Source organism: Rhinatrema bivittatum, chromosome 1, assembly GCF_901001135.1.
Source record: "Rhinatrema bivittatum chromosome 1, aRhiBiv1.1, whole genome shotgun sequence".
Lineage (NCBI taxonomy): Eukaryota > Metazoa > Chordata > Amphibia > Gymnophiona > Rhinatrematidae > Rhinatrema > Rhinatrema bivittatum.
Window position 1 is genome coordinate 707,040,559 of NC_042615.1, and position 18,624 is coordinate 707,059,182.

At 43.8% G+C, this 18,624-nt stretch overlaps 1 protein-coding gene across 1 annotated transcript in view; it reads left to right on the top strand.

The window, feature by feature from the left end:
- The window catches only part of ADAMTS6 (ADAM metallopeptidase with thrombospondin type 1 motif 6), an 894,781-nt gene that overhangs the window by 386,836 nt on the left and 489,321 nt on the right, over positions 1-18,624 (top strand). Inside the window, exon 10 of the mRNA XM_029576285.1 lies at positions 17,643-17,789. Coding sequence (XP_029432145.1) covers positions 17,643-17,789 — 147 coding nt within the window. The remainder of the gene's footprint in view (positions 1-17,642; positions 17,790-18,624) is intronic.

An 18,624-nucleotide genomic window follows, 5' to 3' on the forward strand; every position in this document is an offset into this window, starting at 1 on the left:
TGGCAGGGAAGCCATCCCTGCCTGTACCTGCCTCTTCTCCCGCTTCGCGGCAGGGAGCCGCTCCTTCTCGGGCCTCCCATGCGGAAGGATGCCGCCGATGCACCCCTGCTGCTTCCTGGCTTCTGCATAGGCACGAGCATGTGCCTCTCTCCAACATTTAAAGGGACAGCGACTGGAAAAGCCCCGCGGCCCTCGTTGATGACATCATCAGCATGTTCCTGCTTCAGCCCTATAAAAGGGTCCTGCTTCAGTACTTCAGTGCCTTCTGATCGGGTTTGCACAGTGTCTGTGTTCTTCCTTCTGATCCAGGTCTTCCGTGGTCTCCTGTGCCTTGATGGATCTTCCTTCCATGTTCTTCGTGTTCCTGAACTTCGTCTCCTTGATGTTCCTGGTCTCGTCCCTCGTCGGAGCTCCTTCATCGCCTGTCTTCTGTTCCTGATGTTCCGTGTCCAGATATCCTGATGTCCCGTGTTCTGTTGTCCAATGTTCCTTGTTCCTGATGTCCGATATTCCTGTCTTGACTTTGTCTGTCTCATCTTCAGTTCTTTGTTCAGTTCCCAGATCCCTCGTCTATCCACCTCTCTTGGCGTGCCATGTCGTGGTCCGTGACCAGCCCATGGGATGGCTAGGTAGGGCGCCTTGTGGTACAAGGCCTTCTTCTCGTCTGCAGTGCAAGCCTCCGGGAGACTTCTGTTTTTAATGCTTTGCTTCTGAGTATCTTGAGTCTTGAATCTTGTTCCAGTCTACAGAGTTACCTTGTGCCTGCTTCTGTCTATGCCTAAGACTCTGACAGAGCCTGTTCCACTCTACTGCAGTCTGCGACCAGCCACAGGCGGCTGTGTAGGGCACGCCCCAGTGCAGCCCTCTACTGAATCTTCGTCATGTTCCAGTCTCAAGTTCCACGTCTTCACCTGGAGTCTGCTTTGCATTCAGCGTGGTCCGCAACCAGCCATGGGCGGCTGTGTAGGGTGTGCTGTGATGCAGTTCTCACCCAGTACTTTCGCCTGACTCTTGAATCCTTGCCTGAAACTTTCGAGCATCCTGAATCCTTGTCCAAGTCTTCTGAGTATCCTGAATCCTTGTCCGAGTCTCCTGAGTGTCCCAAGTCCTTGTCTGAGTCCTCTGAGTCTTCTGAGTATCCTGAGTCCTTGTCTGAGTATCCAAGTCTTTGTCTGAGTGTCCTGAGTATCCTTCGTCTGAGTCTTCTGAGTAACCAATTCTTTGTCTGAATCCTCCGAGTATCCTGAGCCTTCGTCTGTGTCTTCATGTTCCTGCCCTCAGCCTCCATCTGGCCTCACACACTCGTCGTTCCCAAGCAACGAGTCTAAAAGGGCTTTCGAGTGGCTGGAGGGCTACTCTCGAGATCAGCATTGCATTGCTGGGTCTCATTAGTGCGTGTAGGTCCAGTGGAGGTCTGAGCCTGCCTTGTTCCTGTCCCAGATAATCCTCGCCTTGTCTTCAGTCCAGCCTTGCTCCTGCTCCACCTGTGCTAGTACTGGCTCACCTCCGTGGTGTGTCTTAGGGCTCCTCACTGAGCTGTGCCGTGACCCAAGGGCTCACATCCTACCTTAGATGGGACCGCGCCTCTGCACTCCTAACCAGGCCTGAGGGTGCGCTCTGCAACAGTATCCTTCGAAGATACCTCCCTTGGAACCATGCACTGCTGAGCGACTGTTGGCTTTCCCCTTTGATTTAGTTTAAAAGCTGCTCTATCTCATTTTTAAAGGTTAGCGCCATCAGCTTGTTTCCACCCTGGTTAAGGTGGAGTCCATGCCTTCGGAAAAGACTCCGCCTTCCCCAAAAGGTTCCCCAGTTCCTTACAAAACTGAATCCCTCTTCCTTGCACCATCGTCTCTTCCATGCATTGAGACTTCGGAGCTCTACCTGCCTCTGGGGACCTGCGCGTGAAACAGGGAGCATTTCAGAGATTACTACCCTGGAGGTTTTGGATTTCAGCTTTCTACCTAAGAGCCTAAATTTGGCTTCCAGAACCTCCCTCCCACATTTTCCTATGTCATTGGTGTCCACATGTACCACGACAGCTGGCTTCTCTCCAGCACTGTTTAAAATCCTGTCTAGTTGATACTTGAGGTCTGCCACCTTCGCACCAGGTAGGCATATTACCAGGCGATCCTCATGCCCACCAGCCACCCAGCTGTCTACATTCCTAATAATCAAATCGCTAACTATAACAGCCAACCTAACCCTTCCCTCCTAGGTAGCGGCCCTGGGAGACACATCCTTGGTATGAGAGAACAATGCACCACCTGGAAAGCAGGTCCTTGCTACAAGATGATCTCCTGCTGTCTGAGGTTGATGCTTTCCGATCTTGAGAACTTTCTCCTCCAAGACCGGAGTTGGGACTTGGCTACTATGTCCCTGAAGTTCTTATCTATATACATCTCTGTCTGCCTCAGCTCCTCCAGGTCTGCCACTCTAGCCTTCAGAGATTGGACTTGTTCTCTGAGAGACAGGAACTCTTTGCATCTGATGCACACATATAATTTCTCATCGGTGGGTAAAAAATCATACATATGACACTCGATGCAAAAGATTGGGAGGCCTCCCTCTTGCTGCTGGTCTGCTGCCTTCATCTTAAATTTGTTCAGTTCCTAGTTTTAGGTTTGCTGTGGGAGTAGGACGGCGTACAATTAGGGTCCTTTAAATGTATTAGTGTATTCATTATATATCTGGTAGTGACCGAAAAGAGAATGATTAAAGTCTTGCTAAGGTGTGGGGAATTTCTGAATTAAAGTTAAAAGGCTGATTCATTTTTTATTTAATTTTTTTTTTTAGTGTGAAAGTGTCACCTGCCTATACATTATAGCAGTGGTTCTCAACCTTTTTTCTGTTAGGACTTTCTTGGCAGATAAATGCTTGCAGGCATGACACACTGAATACTTGACCATCACAGGACTAAATTTAAACATATACTCTGCATCCACAGGAACCCACCCCCATGCTCAAAAAATGGATGCAGAGCAGAATTAGGAAATTTCAAATACAACTCGCTATAAAAAAGAAATTCTGATTCTGGTGCTATCTCAGTAACAAAAACACAAACTCCCTTACTATCAGGCACATTGTAAAATACAAAACCTGAAAAAAAAACCCCACTCGGCTTATGTGTAGCAAACCTTCCATACCATTGCAACACTAATACCAAGAACTCAAACAGCAATAGCCCTTCCTATGAAAAGGCAGCAGCACACCACCAGTGCATGTCCTATTTAGAATGAGGAAACGCTACAAAGAAGATTGATTCAAATCCCTACCTAGTACTAGTAAAATACCTCACCCCAGTCACACATACAGATCCGACCTTCACCAAATACAGAATAAAAGACTACAAATTACATATGTGGAGACAAAAACTGAAATGGAAACCTCAAAAAGCCACTCTGCATGCAGTGCAAAACTGGGAAGCTAGAAACAGAAATACATATCCTCCTACACTAAGCAAAGTACAAAGATAGAAGAAATGTACATTCCCAAAACTGACATATGGCTCTTGCACCCTTTGTTACTCTCCCGCCATGTCTCCATCATCCTTCACTTTCCCCAATTACTCCCTTTCAATCATCCACTCACACTCCTGACCCTGTCCAGCATTCCTGACTCCCCACATCCTCTTCCTTGTACTCCCTCAATGTCCTGCTTGACTCTTTCTACCCCCTTCATCCCATCTCCCTGCCTGCCCAGCTCCCCATCCCCCTGTTTCCCACCCATTCCTGCTCAGCAGCCCCCACACTCCCTCTCCATTCCACCTTCACCTTCACCTTCACCTTCCCAGCATCCCCAACCTCCTTTCCCCCACCCTCCACAGGGTGAAGAGATCAGCAGCAGCATCCCTCCCAGACTCAGCAGGGGAAGATAAAGTTTGTGTCCCATCAGGCCCAGAACAGGAGGAGCTGGCAATGTCTCGCTCTGATCTGGGTGAAGGAGGAAACAGCCTCCCACTGAGTCATAAAGAAGAGAAAAAGACGTGAGAGTAGTCTCCCATCAGGCCCAATGTAAGCTGGCCCTGCGACACACCTCCCAGGACCTCGCGACACACCAGTGTGTCCCGACATACCTGTTGAGAACCACTGCATTAAAGGATGAGCTAGGAGTGAGTGGGAGAGGGGTGGGAAATACAGACACACAAACTTCTGTTTTTTGTCTGCTTTTCTGACTATCTATTTAATACAAAACAGACAAACTTCTCTTTTTTGCCTGCCCTCTGATTAGCTATTCAATGCAAACACACAAAACATACTAAATAATATACCTCAATAGTTTTCTTCTCCCCAATACTTTTAAGTTTTAAAAATTTCCCCAAGCAGTACTTACCAATTCTTTTCAGCCACCAGCAAGGTGATCCTCTCCTCTCAATGCTCCCACACATGAGAGTGAGAGCTTGAGCGTGTATATGAAAGTGAGAGCTTGTATGTATCAGGGAGTCTGTGAGAGAAGACGCATAAAGAGAAGAGTGACCCTGGAGACAGAATTAGGAAAAGACTGTCAAGGGGAAAATGGAAACAGAGACTGGGACCAACTAATTAGAAAAATAAAAAGACTGGACAACAAAGGTAAAAAAATATATTTTGATATTTTTGCAATTGAAATATGGCCAATTTTGGGTATGTGCATTTCTTATATTTTTGCATTTTGCTCTTCAGAGTTCCACTACTCAGAGTCTGGTTTCTCAGGTTTCGTATTTTGGGTTTGTTTGCATGTTTCTATTTCTAATTTGTAGCTCCTTATTTCTGTATTTGGTGTCAGTCTGTGTTCTACCTGTGTGTGACTGAGGTGCAGTATTTCTGCTAGAGTGTTGTTTCTCTGTAAGGATTTGTAGCAGTCTGGCTTATTCTGTTACCCCAGTAGTTGGTGTATTAATGTTCTAGGGCCTGGTCAGGGCTGGCACAACCCAATGTGTAAGCCATGCACTTGCACAGGGCAGCGGCCTGAGGGCTGAGACCAATTTGAGTGAGCTGTTGGTGCTGCTGCACCGCAAAGAACAGGAGGAGCTGAAGTCCACAACGATGTAGAGGAGGAAGTTGCAGGACTACGTAGCAGTTCCCAACCTGCCACACAGCGAAGTTGAGGAAGAGCTGGAGGGCTGCGCGATGAAGAAGAGGAGGAGTCATAGAGCCGCACAGTGTTTTGCAACCCGCTGCGTGGGAAAGATGAGAGATTTGCAGGGCTGTGCGGCAAAGAAGAGGAGGAGCCATAGGGCTGCGTGGCGGTTCCCAAACTACCATGCAATGTAGATGAGTTGCAGAGATGCGAGGTGAAGATAATATGCAGGACCACGTGGTTCCCAACCTGCTAGAAGGAAAAAAGCTACGAGGCAGCTCCCAGCCTTCCCTGTGGCAGAAGTGGAGGGTCAGGACAACTGGTAATGGCTTTGGTGTATGTATGAGCAGGAGGAAACTGTGTGTGTGAGCATGTGTATGCATGGGTGTGGGTGTGTGTGTATGTGTGACTGAGCAGAAGCAGAGTGTGTGTGGGTGTCTGAGCATGCATGTGTGTGTTTGTGTATGTCTGAGCATATATATTTATAAATATGTGTGTGTGTGTGTGAGTGTGAATGTGTGTGTCTGTCTGAGCAGAAGCAGAGTCTGTGTGGTGTCTGAGCATGTGCATGTGCATGTGAGAGGAGGCATGTGTGTGAAATAGAGAGTGCGTGTGTGTGTGTGTGTGTGTGAGATGGAGCACTGTGACATTGCAAGCTCTAGGGATGATGGAATAAGAGGTCTAAATAGTAGTAAGTTCTTTTGGAACAGTAAATTATTCAGTTTATATCAGGAAAGGTTTAGGTATTGAAGCATAAGGTGTTCTCTTTGTGTGTGTGTCTGAGCATATATATGTGAGAAAGAGAGGGATCTTGTGTGTGTATATGTGTATGTAAGAGGGAACAATGTGTGTGTGTGAACATGTATATGTAGGAGGAAGGATTTGTGAGCATGTGTGTAAGTGAGAATGCGTGTGAGATAAAGGAAGATGTGCATATGAGCATGCATATGTAAGAGGGAACATGTGCATGTATGAGGGAGAGAGCATATGTATGTTTCTATGAGAGAGAGAGAGAGAGGAGAATGTTTATGCATTCCTCTTTCACTAATCCATGACAATCTCAGAGTAACTGTAAATCACAAATTTTGAGATATGGAGAGCGTGAATTGTTTTATCCTTATTAGTTTTAATTTTTGGATGCTGTTTTGAAATATTTTATTGGTGTTAAAGAAATTTAAAACAAATTGTTCATGAGTTTTTAATTATGAGATCTTCCATTCACCAGCTGTTCTGAAATTTTTTTATTAGTATGTTTATACTATTGATGATTAATTTATTTATTATATTTCTTGATTTTATTGTTTAATGTCTAAGGATCGGTGATGGTTTCTGTTTTTCCATTGTTGCACTACCTAGAATCTGACTTGTTGTAGTTTTCCTATTCAGTTTTTGCCTGCATTATTCGATTTATTCTTTATGGGGGGTTTTTTCCCTGTATTTGGTGAGGGTCTGCTTGTGTTCTGCATGTGTGATCGAGGAGGGATGTTCTGCTAGCATGTAGGAATCTATAGCAGCTTGGTTTCTTCTATTTTCCTATTAGGAGGTGCATTGGCGTTTTAGGGCTTGGTGTAGGTTTGTTACTTTTTTAAATGCTGGCAGTTAGTGCTGTTTTGGTGTAGGAAATGTATTATATTTTAATTGTAATTTCATTTTGGATTGTAACGTGAACTGTGATAGTTTGCTCTGCACCCATTCTCATGATTATTGCTATTTTATTGTAGTTATAATGATCTCTGTATTTCTGGAAAGAGGATTCATGAAAGAATACATTGATATTTCTTTCAGTTTCCGCTCGGCCCGGCCACCTCTCACCCTCCTCCCGCCTGTCTTATCCCTTTCTCCTCCCTGCCCCCTGTCACCCTTTCGTTTCCGCGTCACCCGGCCGCCACCCTTCCCTTATTTCCCCCCCCTCCACCCCCCCTTTTTTACACCCTCTGAAGTAACTATTTCCCAGTTTTACCGCCTTCCCCAATTTTCGATGTCTCCGTAATTCTACGTAGTTAAATGACACCTATACAGTTCTCCTGTACATAGTCTCACCCTATTCTTTTTGTATTCTCCCCTTACCTCCTTCTAACTATGCTTTCCCCTTCCCCTCCTACCCCTCCTTCCCCTCCTACCCCTTGCCCACCCTCCCCCTCCCCTCCCCCCCTTTTCCCCCCCCCTCAATTCGGCTCCCATGGCTTCATTTTTTTTTTTCTGTACCGTTTTATTTGTTCACTTTGTTATAATGTTTTATTGTTTTATTGTTATATTATATTATATTGTTATATTGTTTCATTGTATCTCCCACCTGAGTTCTTTGTAAACCGGCATGATGTGCTTCACGAATGTCGGTAAATAAAAGTTAATAAATAAATAAATAAAATAAAATAAATAAAATTGATTGGATCTGATGTTTGTGTTCTTTGGTTTTTACATGATATTTTGTGTATTTATAAACTGCAATAAATATAAAATAAATTAATCCAAAAGGCATTTTTAATAGATTTATTTATTTATTTATTTATTTACCTATTTATTTTAGATTTTTATATTCCGCTTTTTTCAAAGTGGATTACATTCAGGTACTTTAGTTATTTCCCTATTGGTAAGTGCTTGAAATAATTGAGTTAAAATATTCTAAAACGTTTCACTCCTGATGCATAATGGCTGTTGTAGACTACTTAGAAACCTATGGTAGGATGCATGCTAAGGCATTATTTAACAATAAGAGAAGAGCTAGTAGAGCTCAGACCTACATACAATCCCCGGCAGGCACGTTGGGCCCTATTCTTCACTAGATTCAACTTTGTCCTTCGTTACAGGCCCGCTGGGAAGAATGTCAAGGCTGACGTTCTATCACGTGTCTTTGAGTCTACAGAAGGTACTAGAGATGTGAATCGTGTGATCGATCGTCTTAACGATCGATTTCGGCTGGGGGGGGGAGGGAATCTTATCGTCGCGGTTTTGTTTTTTAAAATATCGTGTAAATCGTAAATCGGGGGAGGGCGGGAAAACCGGCACACTAAAACATCCCTAAAACCCACCCTGACCCTTTAAAATAAATCCCCCACCCTCCCGAACCCCCCCAAAAAAGCCTTAAATTACCTGGGGTCCAGAGGGAGGGTCCCGGTGTGATCTTTTACTCTCGGACCTCCGGTGCGTTGTAGAAATGGTGCCGGCGCTACCTTTGCCCTGTCATATGACAGCAGGGCAAAGGTATCACCGGTGCCATTTTGTTTTTTGTCCCCCGACGTCAGGAGCGTAGGAGATCGCTCCCGGACCCCCGCTGGACCCCCAGGGACTTTTGGCCAGCTTGGGGGGGCCTCCTGACCCCCACAAGACTTGCCAAAAGTCCAGCGGGGGTCCGGGAACGACCTCCTAAACTCGAATCATTTTGCCGTACAGCAAAATGGCGCCGACCATGCCGTACGCTCCCCGCGCCCCCACTGGACCACCAGGTAATTTTAAAACGGTTTTGGGGGGGTTCGGGAGGGTGGGGGAAGCAAAGGGGTCATTTTTAAAGGGTCAGTGGGGTTTTTTTTAATCGGGCCATCGGCACCATTTTTATTAGTGGCAGCCAAAATGGCGCCGATGGCCCGAGAGCAGGAGATCGGACCCAGGGCTTCCACTGGACCACCAGGTACTCAAAAAAAGGTTTTGGGGGGGTTCGGGAGGGTGGGGGAAGGTAAGTGTTTAGTTTTAAAGGGTCGGGGTGGGTTTAGGGGTTGTTTTGGTGTGCCGGTTTTCCCGCCCTCCCCCCAAATAACTCCCGTTAGTGGACACTAACCCATTAACGATTTTTCACGATAAATTGGGGGAATTTCTATTGTATCGTGCACTCTAACGATTTTTGACGATTTAAAAAATATTGGACGATTTTTTTAAATCGTCAAAAAACGATTCACATCCCTATCAGATACTACTGCGACCCTGTCCTCCGGATTTCTTCCCAGTGTAAGTGGAAAGAACATAGATATTCTTGGCTGGGATGTCGCTGGATCAGGAGTAGATGTTACATTTTCTCAGATCCTGGCCTTCCTTTTTGTGTGGGTCATACCTCGAGAGTTAACTCCAAAAAATATATGTAAATATTTGAGGTAAATAATATGAATGTATCTTTACCACTAACTCCCACTAATCAAATTAACTCGTTGGGGCAATGGAGGTTTCAAGTATTTCAAATACTCATAAATTTAAGGAAATCAGTACCTTATTGAAAAAATCTTCAAAGTCGTAGCTTCAAAGTCCATAGAAGAATTCTTCAATTTCAACAGTTTCAGACAAAGCCACGCGCCCCTTTGGCATGCGTGGCTTAGGCACGTGCCGGTGGCAACTGTGCGCTGCAGAAAGGGCTGATTTAAAGCCCTTCCTGCTCCTCCCTGATGATGTCGGAGGAGCGCGACAGATCCACCGGGGTGAAGGGTCCACCCCCTGGAGCTCAGATGTAGCAGGAGAGGTGACAACATGATACTTGGAGGTGGTTGCATTGATGTGGGCAGAACCAAACCCAACTGGAAGGGCCAACACAAGACTCTGCTAGGGCTCCAAGATGAAGAAGAGCAGCACCTTACTAATATGTTGGAAGCAGAAGTAATCATATCATTCAAGTCAGAGTGGATCTCATCAGTGGACCTAGTCCACAAATAGGATGGAGGGTACCTTGGTACGTAGACTACCAGAGCCTGAACAACATCACTATAAAGCTTATCCTTTTCCAAAAATAAAGGAGTGTCTACATGTCTTTGGAGGATCAACCATGTTTTCAACATTGGCTCTCCAGAGTCGCTATTGACAGATTGAAGTGGATGCTCGAGACTGGGACTAGATGAATTTATTATCTGATATGATCTGTATGAGCAAAGGTGAGCGAACTATGGCCCATGGGCCAGAACTATCTTCTCTGCCTCATCTGCATCCTGCCTACTTCGAATGCACTCTCCATTTCATCCATCTTGCCAACATGCCACCCGATGTCTGCATGTGCTTTTTTCATGGATTGCCGCCGGCCACTCTAGTTTGTGCTTTCTTCCTCCGTCTTTGTACACATCATTCCAACCACCCTGTGCTACCCACATCACCATTGTTGTTCTCTTACAGCCTGGCCAATGTCACATGTGTCAGTATGTTACTTTGGGCTGATGCTAATGATGTTGGGCAGGCTGCAAAAAAGCAGCAGTGGTAGTGGTGTGGGTGGCACAAGCAGGGTCTGAGCGGTGCATTTTCTCATGAGAGGCGGTATGTGCACAGTTTTGATGAGCAGATGAGAGGCGTTGGGGCAATGAGTGTATCTTGCCTAGAGCCATGCTGCCTCTTCCTACTCTTTGGTCAGTAGCTGAGTTGCTTTCCCATCCTTGAGTCTGAGAGCTGCAGTGAGTCATTGTTGTCCACTGGCCGGTAGAGGAAGGGGAAGGGAAAGGGAAGTGAAGGTCATCTTTTGCCTGGGCCCTGCAGAACTGGCCAGTGCTTGGGAGTTGACCCCTTGAGTTTTGTGTGCATGAGTTTGCAGAATGTGTTAGTGAGAGAGATAGGAGACACTGCCCCTCTCCCTCCCATCTCTTGTATACACTCTTTCTCTCTTTAGCTGCCTGGAGCTGCTAGTTGAGGGAAACATTCCCCTAGTGATTGCCAACCTTTTTTGTGTGTGTGTGTGTGTGTGGGGGGGGGGGGGAATGGAGGTGCAGGAAAGGATAGTTGTGGCAAAACATGGCTAATAAATCTGTTGATTGCCGTTTGAAGCTGCTTGAGAAGCTCTAAAGGGGACCCCACTCTGCTTGAGAAGCTGCAAGTAGGACTCCCCCCATGCGTCAAACTTTCAAAAACGCTCTGAAAATATATTTCTTTAAGTAAGCCTTTTTGGATCTGTAGATTTAGCACTTTTGTTTTCTGATGTTTCATTTTAGTATGTATGAATTTATTGTTAATTATATTTTATTATGTATGTGCACTTTCTTTGTAAAAAGCTTTGAAATTTTATGGTGTTGGCAGTATATACATTTTTAATAAACTTAAACCTCTAGGGCTGGTGGAAGCACCAGGCCGACTTGGCAGCTTCCTAAAGCACCACTGGCCTGAGGATGGTGATGGCTTGGCTTATTCTTCCTGCCCATGTGTCTTGGAAGAGGAAGTAGTATGGCATGGGTTTGCATGGATTGGAAAAAGGAGGGAACAAGCCATTGTCACCAGATGCAGGAGGAAGAACAGCACATCCCCTGCCATAGGAAGAGGCAGTATTGGCTCTAGGGTCATGCAGCATTTAAGAGCAGGAGGAGAAACATCAGCACAGTCCTTTCCTGCCCCAGGAAACAGCAGCATCAGCCCTGGTCTATAGTCAGCAGTAGGAGCTCATAGGAGCAGGAGGAGTAGCATTGTCATGGGCTATTAGGCACAGGAAGCAGAACAGTATCAACCCTGGGCCTGAAAAAAGAAGAGTCCCAACAGTCTCAGGGGCTGAAGAAGACTGCGGCTGTTGCTGGACTTGTACTTTTGAGGGGAGGGGGGAGGAAGTGAGTGAGAGAGTATGTCTGACTGTGTGTGAGAAAGTATGCCTGTGAGTATGTATGTGTGAGAGAGCATGACTATATGTGTGTTTGTTTATGTATGTATGTGAGAGCATGTCTGTGTGTGTGGGTGTGTGTAGAGCTGGATTAAGGTGGCAGGAGAACCAGGTAATTGCCTGGGGTGCCACCTAAAAGACACTCTTTGCCTCCCTCCAGCTCCTCCACTATGGAAGATCTTGCAGTCGAAGACTGGAAAAGGCTGTGGGGCCACCCAGCAGAGCCCTACCCGCTGGCATCTAAAGACTGGAAGAGGCCACAGGGCCACCCAGTGGACCCCATCCTGCTGGTGGGAGAAGATCAGAAAGGCTGCGAGGCGCCTGATGGACCCCAATCTGCCTGCTGCCAAAGTTTGGAGGAGGCTGCGGTGCTACTGGAGGAACCCAACTAGCTGACGACCAAGATCAATAAAGCCACAGGGCCATGAAGTAGGCCCCATTCTGCTGGCAGCCAGGATAAGGAAGAGGTTGCCTGACAGTTCCCAATCAAAGAAGAGCTGGAGATGCTGTGTGTGTGTGTGAAAGAGGGAACATATGAAAGTGAGAGTTTATGTGTGTGTGTGTGAGAGAATGTGAGATTGAGAGCTTGGTCTGAGTGGAGAGCATGTGAGAGTGAGAGCTTGTGTGTGTGTGTGTGTGTGTTTGTGTGAAAGCATGTGAGTGTGAAAGCTTGTGTGTGTTTAAGGACTACATATGAGAATGTGAGCTTTTGGATACATGGGAGAGCATGTGAGCTTGTGTGTGGGAGAGCATGTGAGTGACAGCTTGTGTGTGTGTATAAGAGCATGTGAGAGTGAGAGCTTTTATATGTGTGTGTGAGAGAGAGCATGTGAGAGTCAAAACTTGTGTATATCTATGGGAAAGCACGTGAGAGTGAGAGCTTATGTGTGTGTGTAGGGGAGGGCATGTGAGAGCTTGTGTGTGTAGGTGTGGGAGAGCAAGTTAGAGTGAGAGCCTATGTGTTTATGGGAGGGAGAGCATGTGAGCGCACTTGTGTATATGTATATGTGTGGGAGAATATGTGAGAATGATAGCTTTTGTCTGTATAGGAGAGCATGTGAGAGTGAGAGCTTGTGTGTGTGTGAGAGAGAATGTGTATGAGAGTATGTGTGTGTGAGGAAAAGAGAGGGAATGTGTATGAATATGTGTGTATGTGAGGAAGAGAAAATAAAGGAGTATGTATGAGAGCATGTGTGTGTGAAGGAGAGGGAGGGCATGTGTGAATGAGAGCATGTTTGTGTGAGGGGAGAGAGAGGGTGTGTGTGTAATAATGTGTATGTGAGGGAGAGAGAGGGTATATATGAAAGAGCATGTGTATGTGTAAGGAAGAGAGCAAGCATGTGTGTGTGTGTGTGTGTGCATGTGTATGTGTGCAGGAAAAAGAAATGTGTGTGAGATCATGTGAAGGAGTGTATGAAAGCATGAACATATGTGTATGAAAGAACATGTGTGTATGAAAGAAAATAAAGTTTGTGTGGGCCTTCTTCCCCATATCCTCAACAATCTGAGAGCAGGAAATTTTAAAAACATTTTTAGGTGCTGTTTTGCAGTAATTTTGCATATTTAGGAACAATTAGAAGACATTTATGTGAGATTTTAATTATTGGATATTCTATTCATTGCCTATTTTGACATATTTATTATTTTATTAGCATGGTTTTAATATTATGAATGATGTTTTATATCTCTTGATTTTATTGCTTGATTTTTGTGAGGAATGATGATGTTTCTGTTTTTTCTTTGTTGCATTGCATAATACAGTCAGTCCTGTTGTGGTTTCTATTTCAGTTTTTGTCTCAGATTTGAAGTGTTTTTAGGGAGGGGACAAATTATTGGCCTGCCTGGGCACCAAAATGTCTCATTCTGGCCCTGTGTGTGTGTGTGTGTGTGTTGTGTGTGAAAGCATGTCTGTGTGAGCATGTCTGTATGTGTGTGTTGGAGAGTGTGTATGAGAGAGAGCATGTTCCTGTGACTGAGCATGTGAGAGAGCGAGAGAGGAGAAAGTTTGTGAGTAACAATCCCTCTCCTCTCCCCCTGCTAATCCACGGCAATCTCAGGGCATCTAGAAATCAAAAGATCCCAGGTATGGATAGCAGGGGATTTCTTATCTATATTAATTTAAAATATTAGATGGCGTTTGTGTCTGCTTTTTTGAAATATTTTATTGATCTTTGAAAAATTTGTAAGAGTTTTAAATTATGGGATGTTATTCATTTCATCAGCTGCTTTGAAATATTTATTCTTTTTATTATTGTTGTTTATATTTCCTGATTTTATTGTTTGATATTTTATGAGGAATTGTAATGTTTCTCTTTTGCCATTTTTACACTGCATACATAGTCTGGCTTGCTGAGATTTCCAGTTCAGTTTTTGTCTGCATGTTTGTATTTCTATTTTATGGTCACTTTATTCTGCATTTTGTGAATGTCTGTTTGTGTTTTACATGTGTGATCGAAGTGACATATTCTGCTAGCATGAGGGTTCTGTATAGAGATCTATAGCAGCTTGGATTTTTCTGTTTTCCTAACAGTAAATGTATTGGCATTTTAGGACCTGGTGTAATATTTGCAGTGCTGCCTTTTCATAAGTTGGGTTGTCAGTGTTTGAGTACTGGCAGTTATGGCAGTTTTGGTATGATTTACTATATTGAAATTATAATTCAGTTTACTTGTTTCTGAGGATCAAACCCACACCCAACACACGTTTCAATAGGCATAATACCAATTCCAAGGATCCTTTTTACTTTTTTTTGCAGGATTTTCTGGTTGGCACTATAGCAGTGCATGCAAATACAGGGTGGCCCATGGAAAAATAGCCCACCTCCAATACCAGTGCTACGCAGGCAGGCAAGTTTTCCATGGGCCACCCTGTATAATATACATTTTGAAAGTGATATTTTTATCTCAGAAGACTGTACTTTGAAAGTTCTTGTTTATGTAAAATCTATTATTATAAATGCATAATATTTTATTGTGTGTGGGAAAGGTATGATGGGGAAGGGGGGTGGCAGGCTATAGGTTTTGCTTAGGTGTCTAATAGTCTTGCACCGGCCCTGGGAATGTAGAGATAGGTGGTCTGGATATGCCTAATATTAAGCTATATGTTGCTTGTCAGATGCGCTTTATGTGGGAATGCGTGGTAGGGAACTATAAATTTGACATTCCATATTTAATAGAGACCATGTAATCTCCCCATATGCCTATGAGCAGCTAACACTAATATACTACTTCCCCCAACGATCCTGGCTTGGAGGTACCTTCAAAAATTCTGGTGTTTCTTTTGAGGGAATGGTGATTTTATACCATGTATGGAAAATAAGGTTTTCTCTGAATGGCATGTTAAGGGATAGTTTTTCTTGAGACACAGTGGATGAGGACGCAGGTTGTATTTTGAGTTTTGCACCATTATAAAATTATTTTGGCATCCCACACACCCAATTATTTGCATATTTATAAATTTGGTACTATTTTCTTTCTTTTGGTCTTAATGCTACTGTCACTCGGGGAGGGGGGGGGGAGGATAGAGAACATGTAGGATTGGGGGGGGGGTGGAATTCTATTTCCACTTGGAAAACATTGTGCAAACATTCCTCCTCTGCTGACAGTCTAGAGACCCTGGTTAATTATTGGCACATAGAACTAGGCAGTGAGCTGTCGCTCCATTATATACAAAGATTTGTTTTCAGAGGCTCAAAAATGCCCTTTAGACTCTGATCTCAGAGGTATGTAATACAAAGTACTGCATCACTTTTACATAGACAGTGTGAAAAAGATGTGTATGGGCTTGGCGGATTCTGATTAGTGTCATAAATGTAGCCTCACTCAAAGCACTTTGACTTATCTATTTTTGTTTTGTCACAAACATTTTCCTTTCTGGAGTGCAGTGTATAGCAATTCTCCCTTTTTAAAGGAGAAAATTTGTTATTTGTGGATTTTCATTCCCCTACGACAGGTCTGGAGATACCCCAGGGTTATAGCTGGTTCATCAAGCTGTGTCTTCTTCTGGCACGCAAGTGTATTCTCCAAATGCGGGTGGAGAGCTCGCTTTCAGCTTTTTCTTTAAGGCAGGATAAGATGATAATGCTCGTGCAATGGAGAGACATGATGCTTATTTATCTTATCATAAATTGAATCTTGGAATGTCTTTTATGACATGCTCTCTGTTGATAAGCAACAAAGGCCTGGATTTATCAAAATGCACTAAATATCACCTGTGATAGAAAAAGGGGCATGTTTTATGGTAATGAGTACTTTATTGCAATAATACCTATGCAAAGAGCTAAGTTACTGCAAATTGTGATAACTTTTTTCAGACAAGTGCCAGAATGTGGTGAGGGGGGGGGGGAGAGAGAGAGAGAGAGAGAGAGACCCTAGTCATAATGCCCCTCTACTAGATACGTATGTATATCTCTATGGGAATTCCACCTAGTAACTCGAAATGAGGGTTATGTACTAGTGTAGGGGTTAGGGGCCTCTTGGACATTCAAAGTGAGACGTACGAACAGAACAGTACTCTCTTGTGAAGATTTGATAACCCTCGGAGTGAGAACACTCACCCAAAGCTGAGATTTGTGCAATGTTCTCTAAACCTAGCTTGATGGACTCTCTACCTGATAACATCAAGCTAGGTTGAGAGAACTTTGCAAAATCTCAACTTTGGGTGAGTGTCCTCACTCCGAGGGTCATCAAATCTTCACTAGAGAGCACTGTTCTGTTCGTACGTCTCACTTTGAATGTCAAAGTGGCCCTTAACCCCTACACTAATACCTAAACCTCACCTCGAGTTACCAGGTGGGACTCCCATAGAGATATAAATACCTATCTAGTGTGAGCACATTATGGCTTCTCTCTCTCAGCCTCTCTCTCTCTCATCTGAGGTTCCTGATAGCTAGGCTAGGAAATCAGTGTTAAAGCCATGCAATAGGGCTTCACAAAATAGTAAACCCACCCCTAACTCCCCCTCTTTTTCAGATTTGCCTCACACCATACAATATGGTGCCATAGCATGCAAAAACACCTTAGCACATTTTGATAAATGAGGGGGAAAGTTTGCATGAGCTGGATTATGCTAAGGAGTGGAAGTTTTAATCCCGACCGTTCGGCTCTCTTATTCTAATTTCTCTTCCCAGTTTTAAGACCCTGTTGTAATGTAACTTTTGTTCTCCTTGCACTTGTTTTTTCGTTTCTTGTTCTCACCCCTTGTTTTATGTAAACCGGCATGATGTGGTTTCTAATCATGAATGCCAGTATAGAAAAACGCTAAATAAATAAATAAATAAATAAATAAAGTTATGCTTTTTTTCTTGGGTTTGTTTTTTTGTTTCATATTGAAATGCTGTCAGTGGGGGTAGGTGTGGGTAGAGATTTGTTTGCAAGGTGTGTGTTTGTGTGGATGTGTGTGTATTTTTTGAGTTGTCTGTTGCTGGGAGGGTGGGAATAGGGGGTTTGCAAATTGAGGTGGTGTTTTGTTTATCAGGTAATATTTTGTTTATTGTAAAATGGCATGATATGTCATGTCCGCTGTATACACTCTACTGAGATGTGCTGTCTTCATTTCACATGGTCCTTACACTTGGTTACCTTGTAATTTTTGTGTATATCCATATCATTTATCTTGCTAATAAGAAGGAATCTAAAAAAAAATATAACAACCATGATGGAGTTCTGTATTATTTTCTCATTAACTGCTGTAAAATTATCAGTGATTTTTATGGTGAACAAATATAAACGCAGACAAGTGGTATGAACCACTCCACTCCATACGGTTATATGTTGTGTGATTCTGAGTTGCCTGCATATGCTTCCTCCAGCTGTAAATGCAGTAAATTTCTCTATTAAAATGGAACATGACTGATTTTTATTTATTTAATAAATTCTCTCGCAACATCTTAATGCTGGCACTGCAAATAAATCGTCCTTTTTTTTGTGGGATAACGTGATAATTGGTTGCCTGTTTTTTTCTCTCTCTCTTTCCTATTACCCCCTTGCCCCTTCCCGATGTTTGTTTTCCCGGTTTGTTCCTGGGGTTTTTTTTTTTTTTTTGATAGCTTCGGCATGAACCATGATGGAATTGGAAACTCCTGTGGGACCAAAGGTCACGAAGCAGCAAAACTTATGGCAGCTCACATTACCGCTAACACCAACCCCTTCTCCTGGTCTGCGTGCAGCAGGGACTACATTACCAGCTTTCTGGAGTAAGTATTTCTGTAGGAACATGCGTCAGGGGAGAAGTGGTGAATTGCTCCAGAGTTTCGTGCTTGGTATTAAAGCCATGGCGATCCAGCTTCATAAGTTTACTTGCCATGGAATTATTTTGTATGACGGCAATTTTTTCAGTATATCCCTTCTGTGTACAAGGGATAGTCAGCTGTTAGTTTTTCTCTAACCCACTTCAGGCTGCAACTTTGATTGTCTATCTAAATGTTTGTATGATTTGTCAGGAAAGATGTTTCATAAATGTACGTATTAAGGATGCTTTATATTAAATTTACATGTGTCAGTGGTGCATAGGCTTATACATTAGATTTATCAGTGAGCACCCGCCAAAACATCCTTAGAAAAGCTTTGGTTTGTATTTAGATGGAAATTTTGAAAGGCCTTTCCGCCTGCAAAACTGAGGTAGGCCCACAGAAGTGGCCTTTTACAAAACTGCACCCTCCAGATGCGGGGAAATTTATGGCACACGGGCCTAAGTTTACCCCGATCAAGCAGAGATGTTACCAGGGGCAGAGTTGGGGATAAGTTGGGCTTCTACGCACATTTTTATGTTTTCAAAAGTATAGGCCTAAACTTTCCCGTGCACCTAAGAGCAGGTGGACTTGGGTGCAGGCAAATTTGGGGCAATAATTTTTAAAGCAAACCCATATGTGTAAGTCCACTCTGGAAATTTCTGTAATTTATTCGGGTTTTTGCCTCTTAATTTAGGCAGCTTGTTCTGAAATTCCCCCCTTAGTGATAAGACAGATTATACGCGAGCGGTATTAGAGGAACAGCGGAATTCATTTTTTGATCTTCTTGAAAACATTAAAC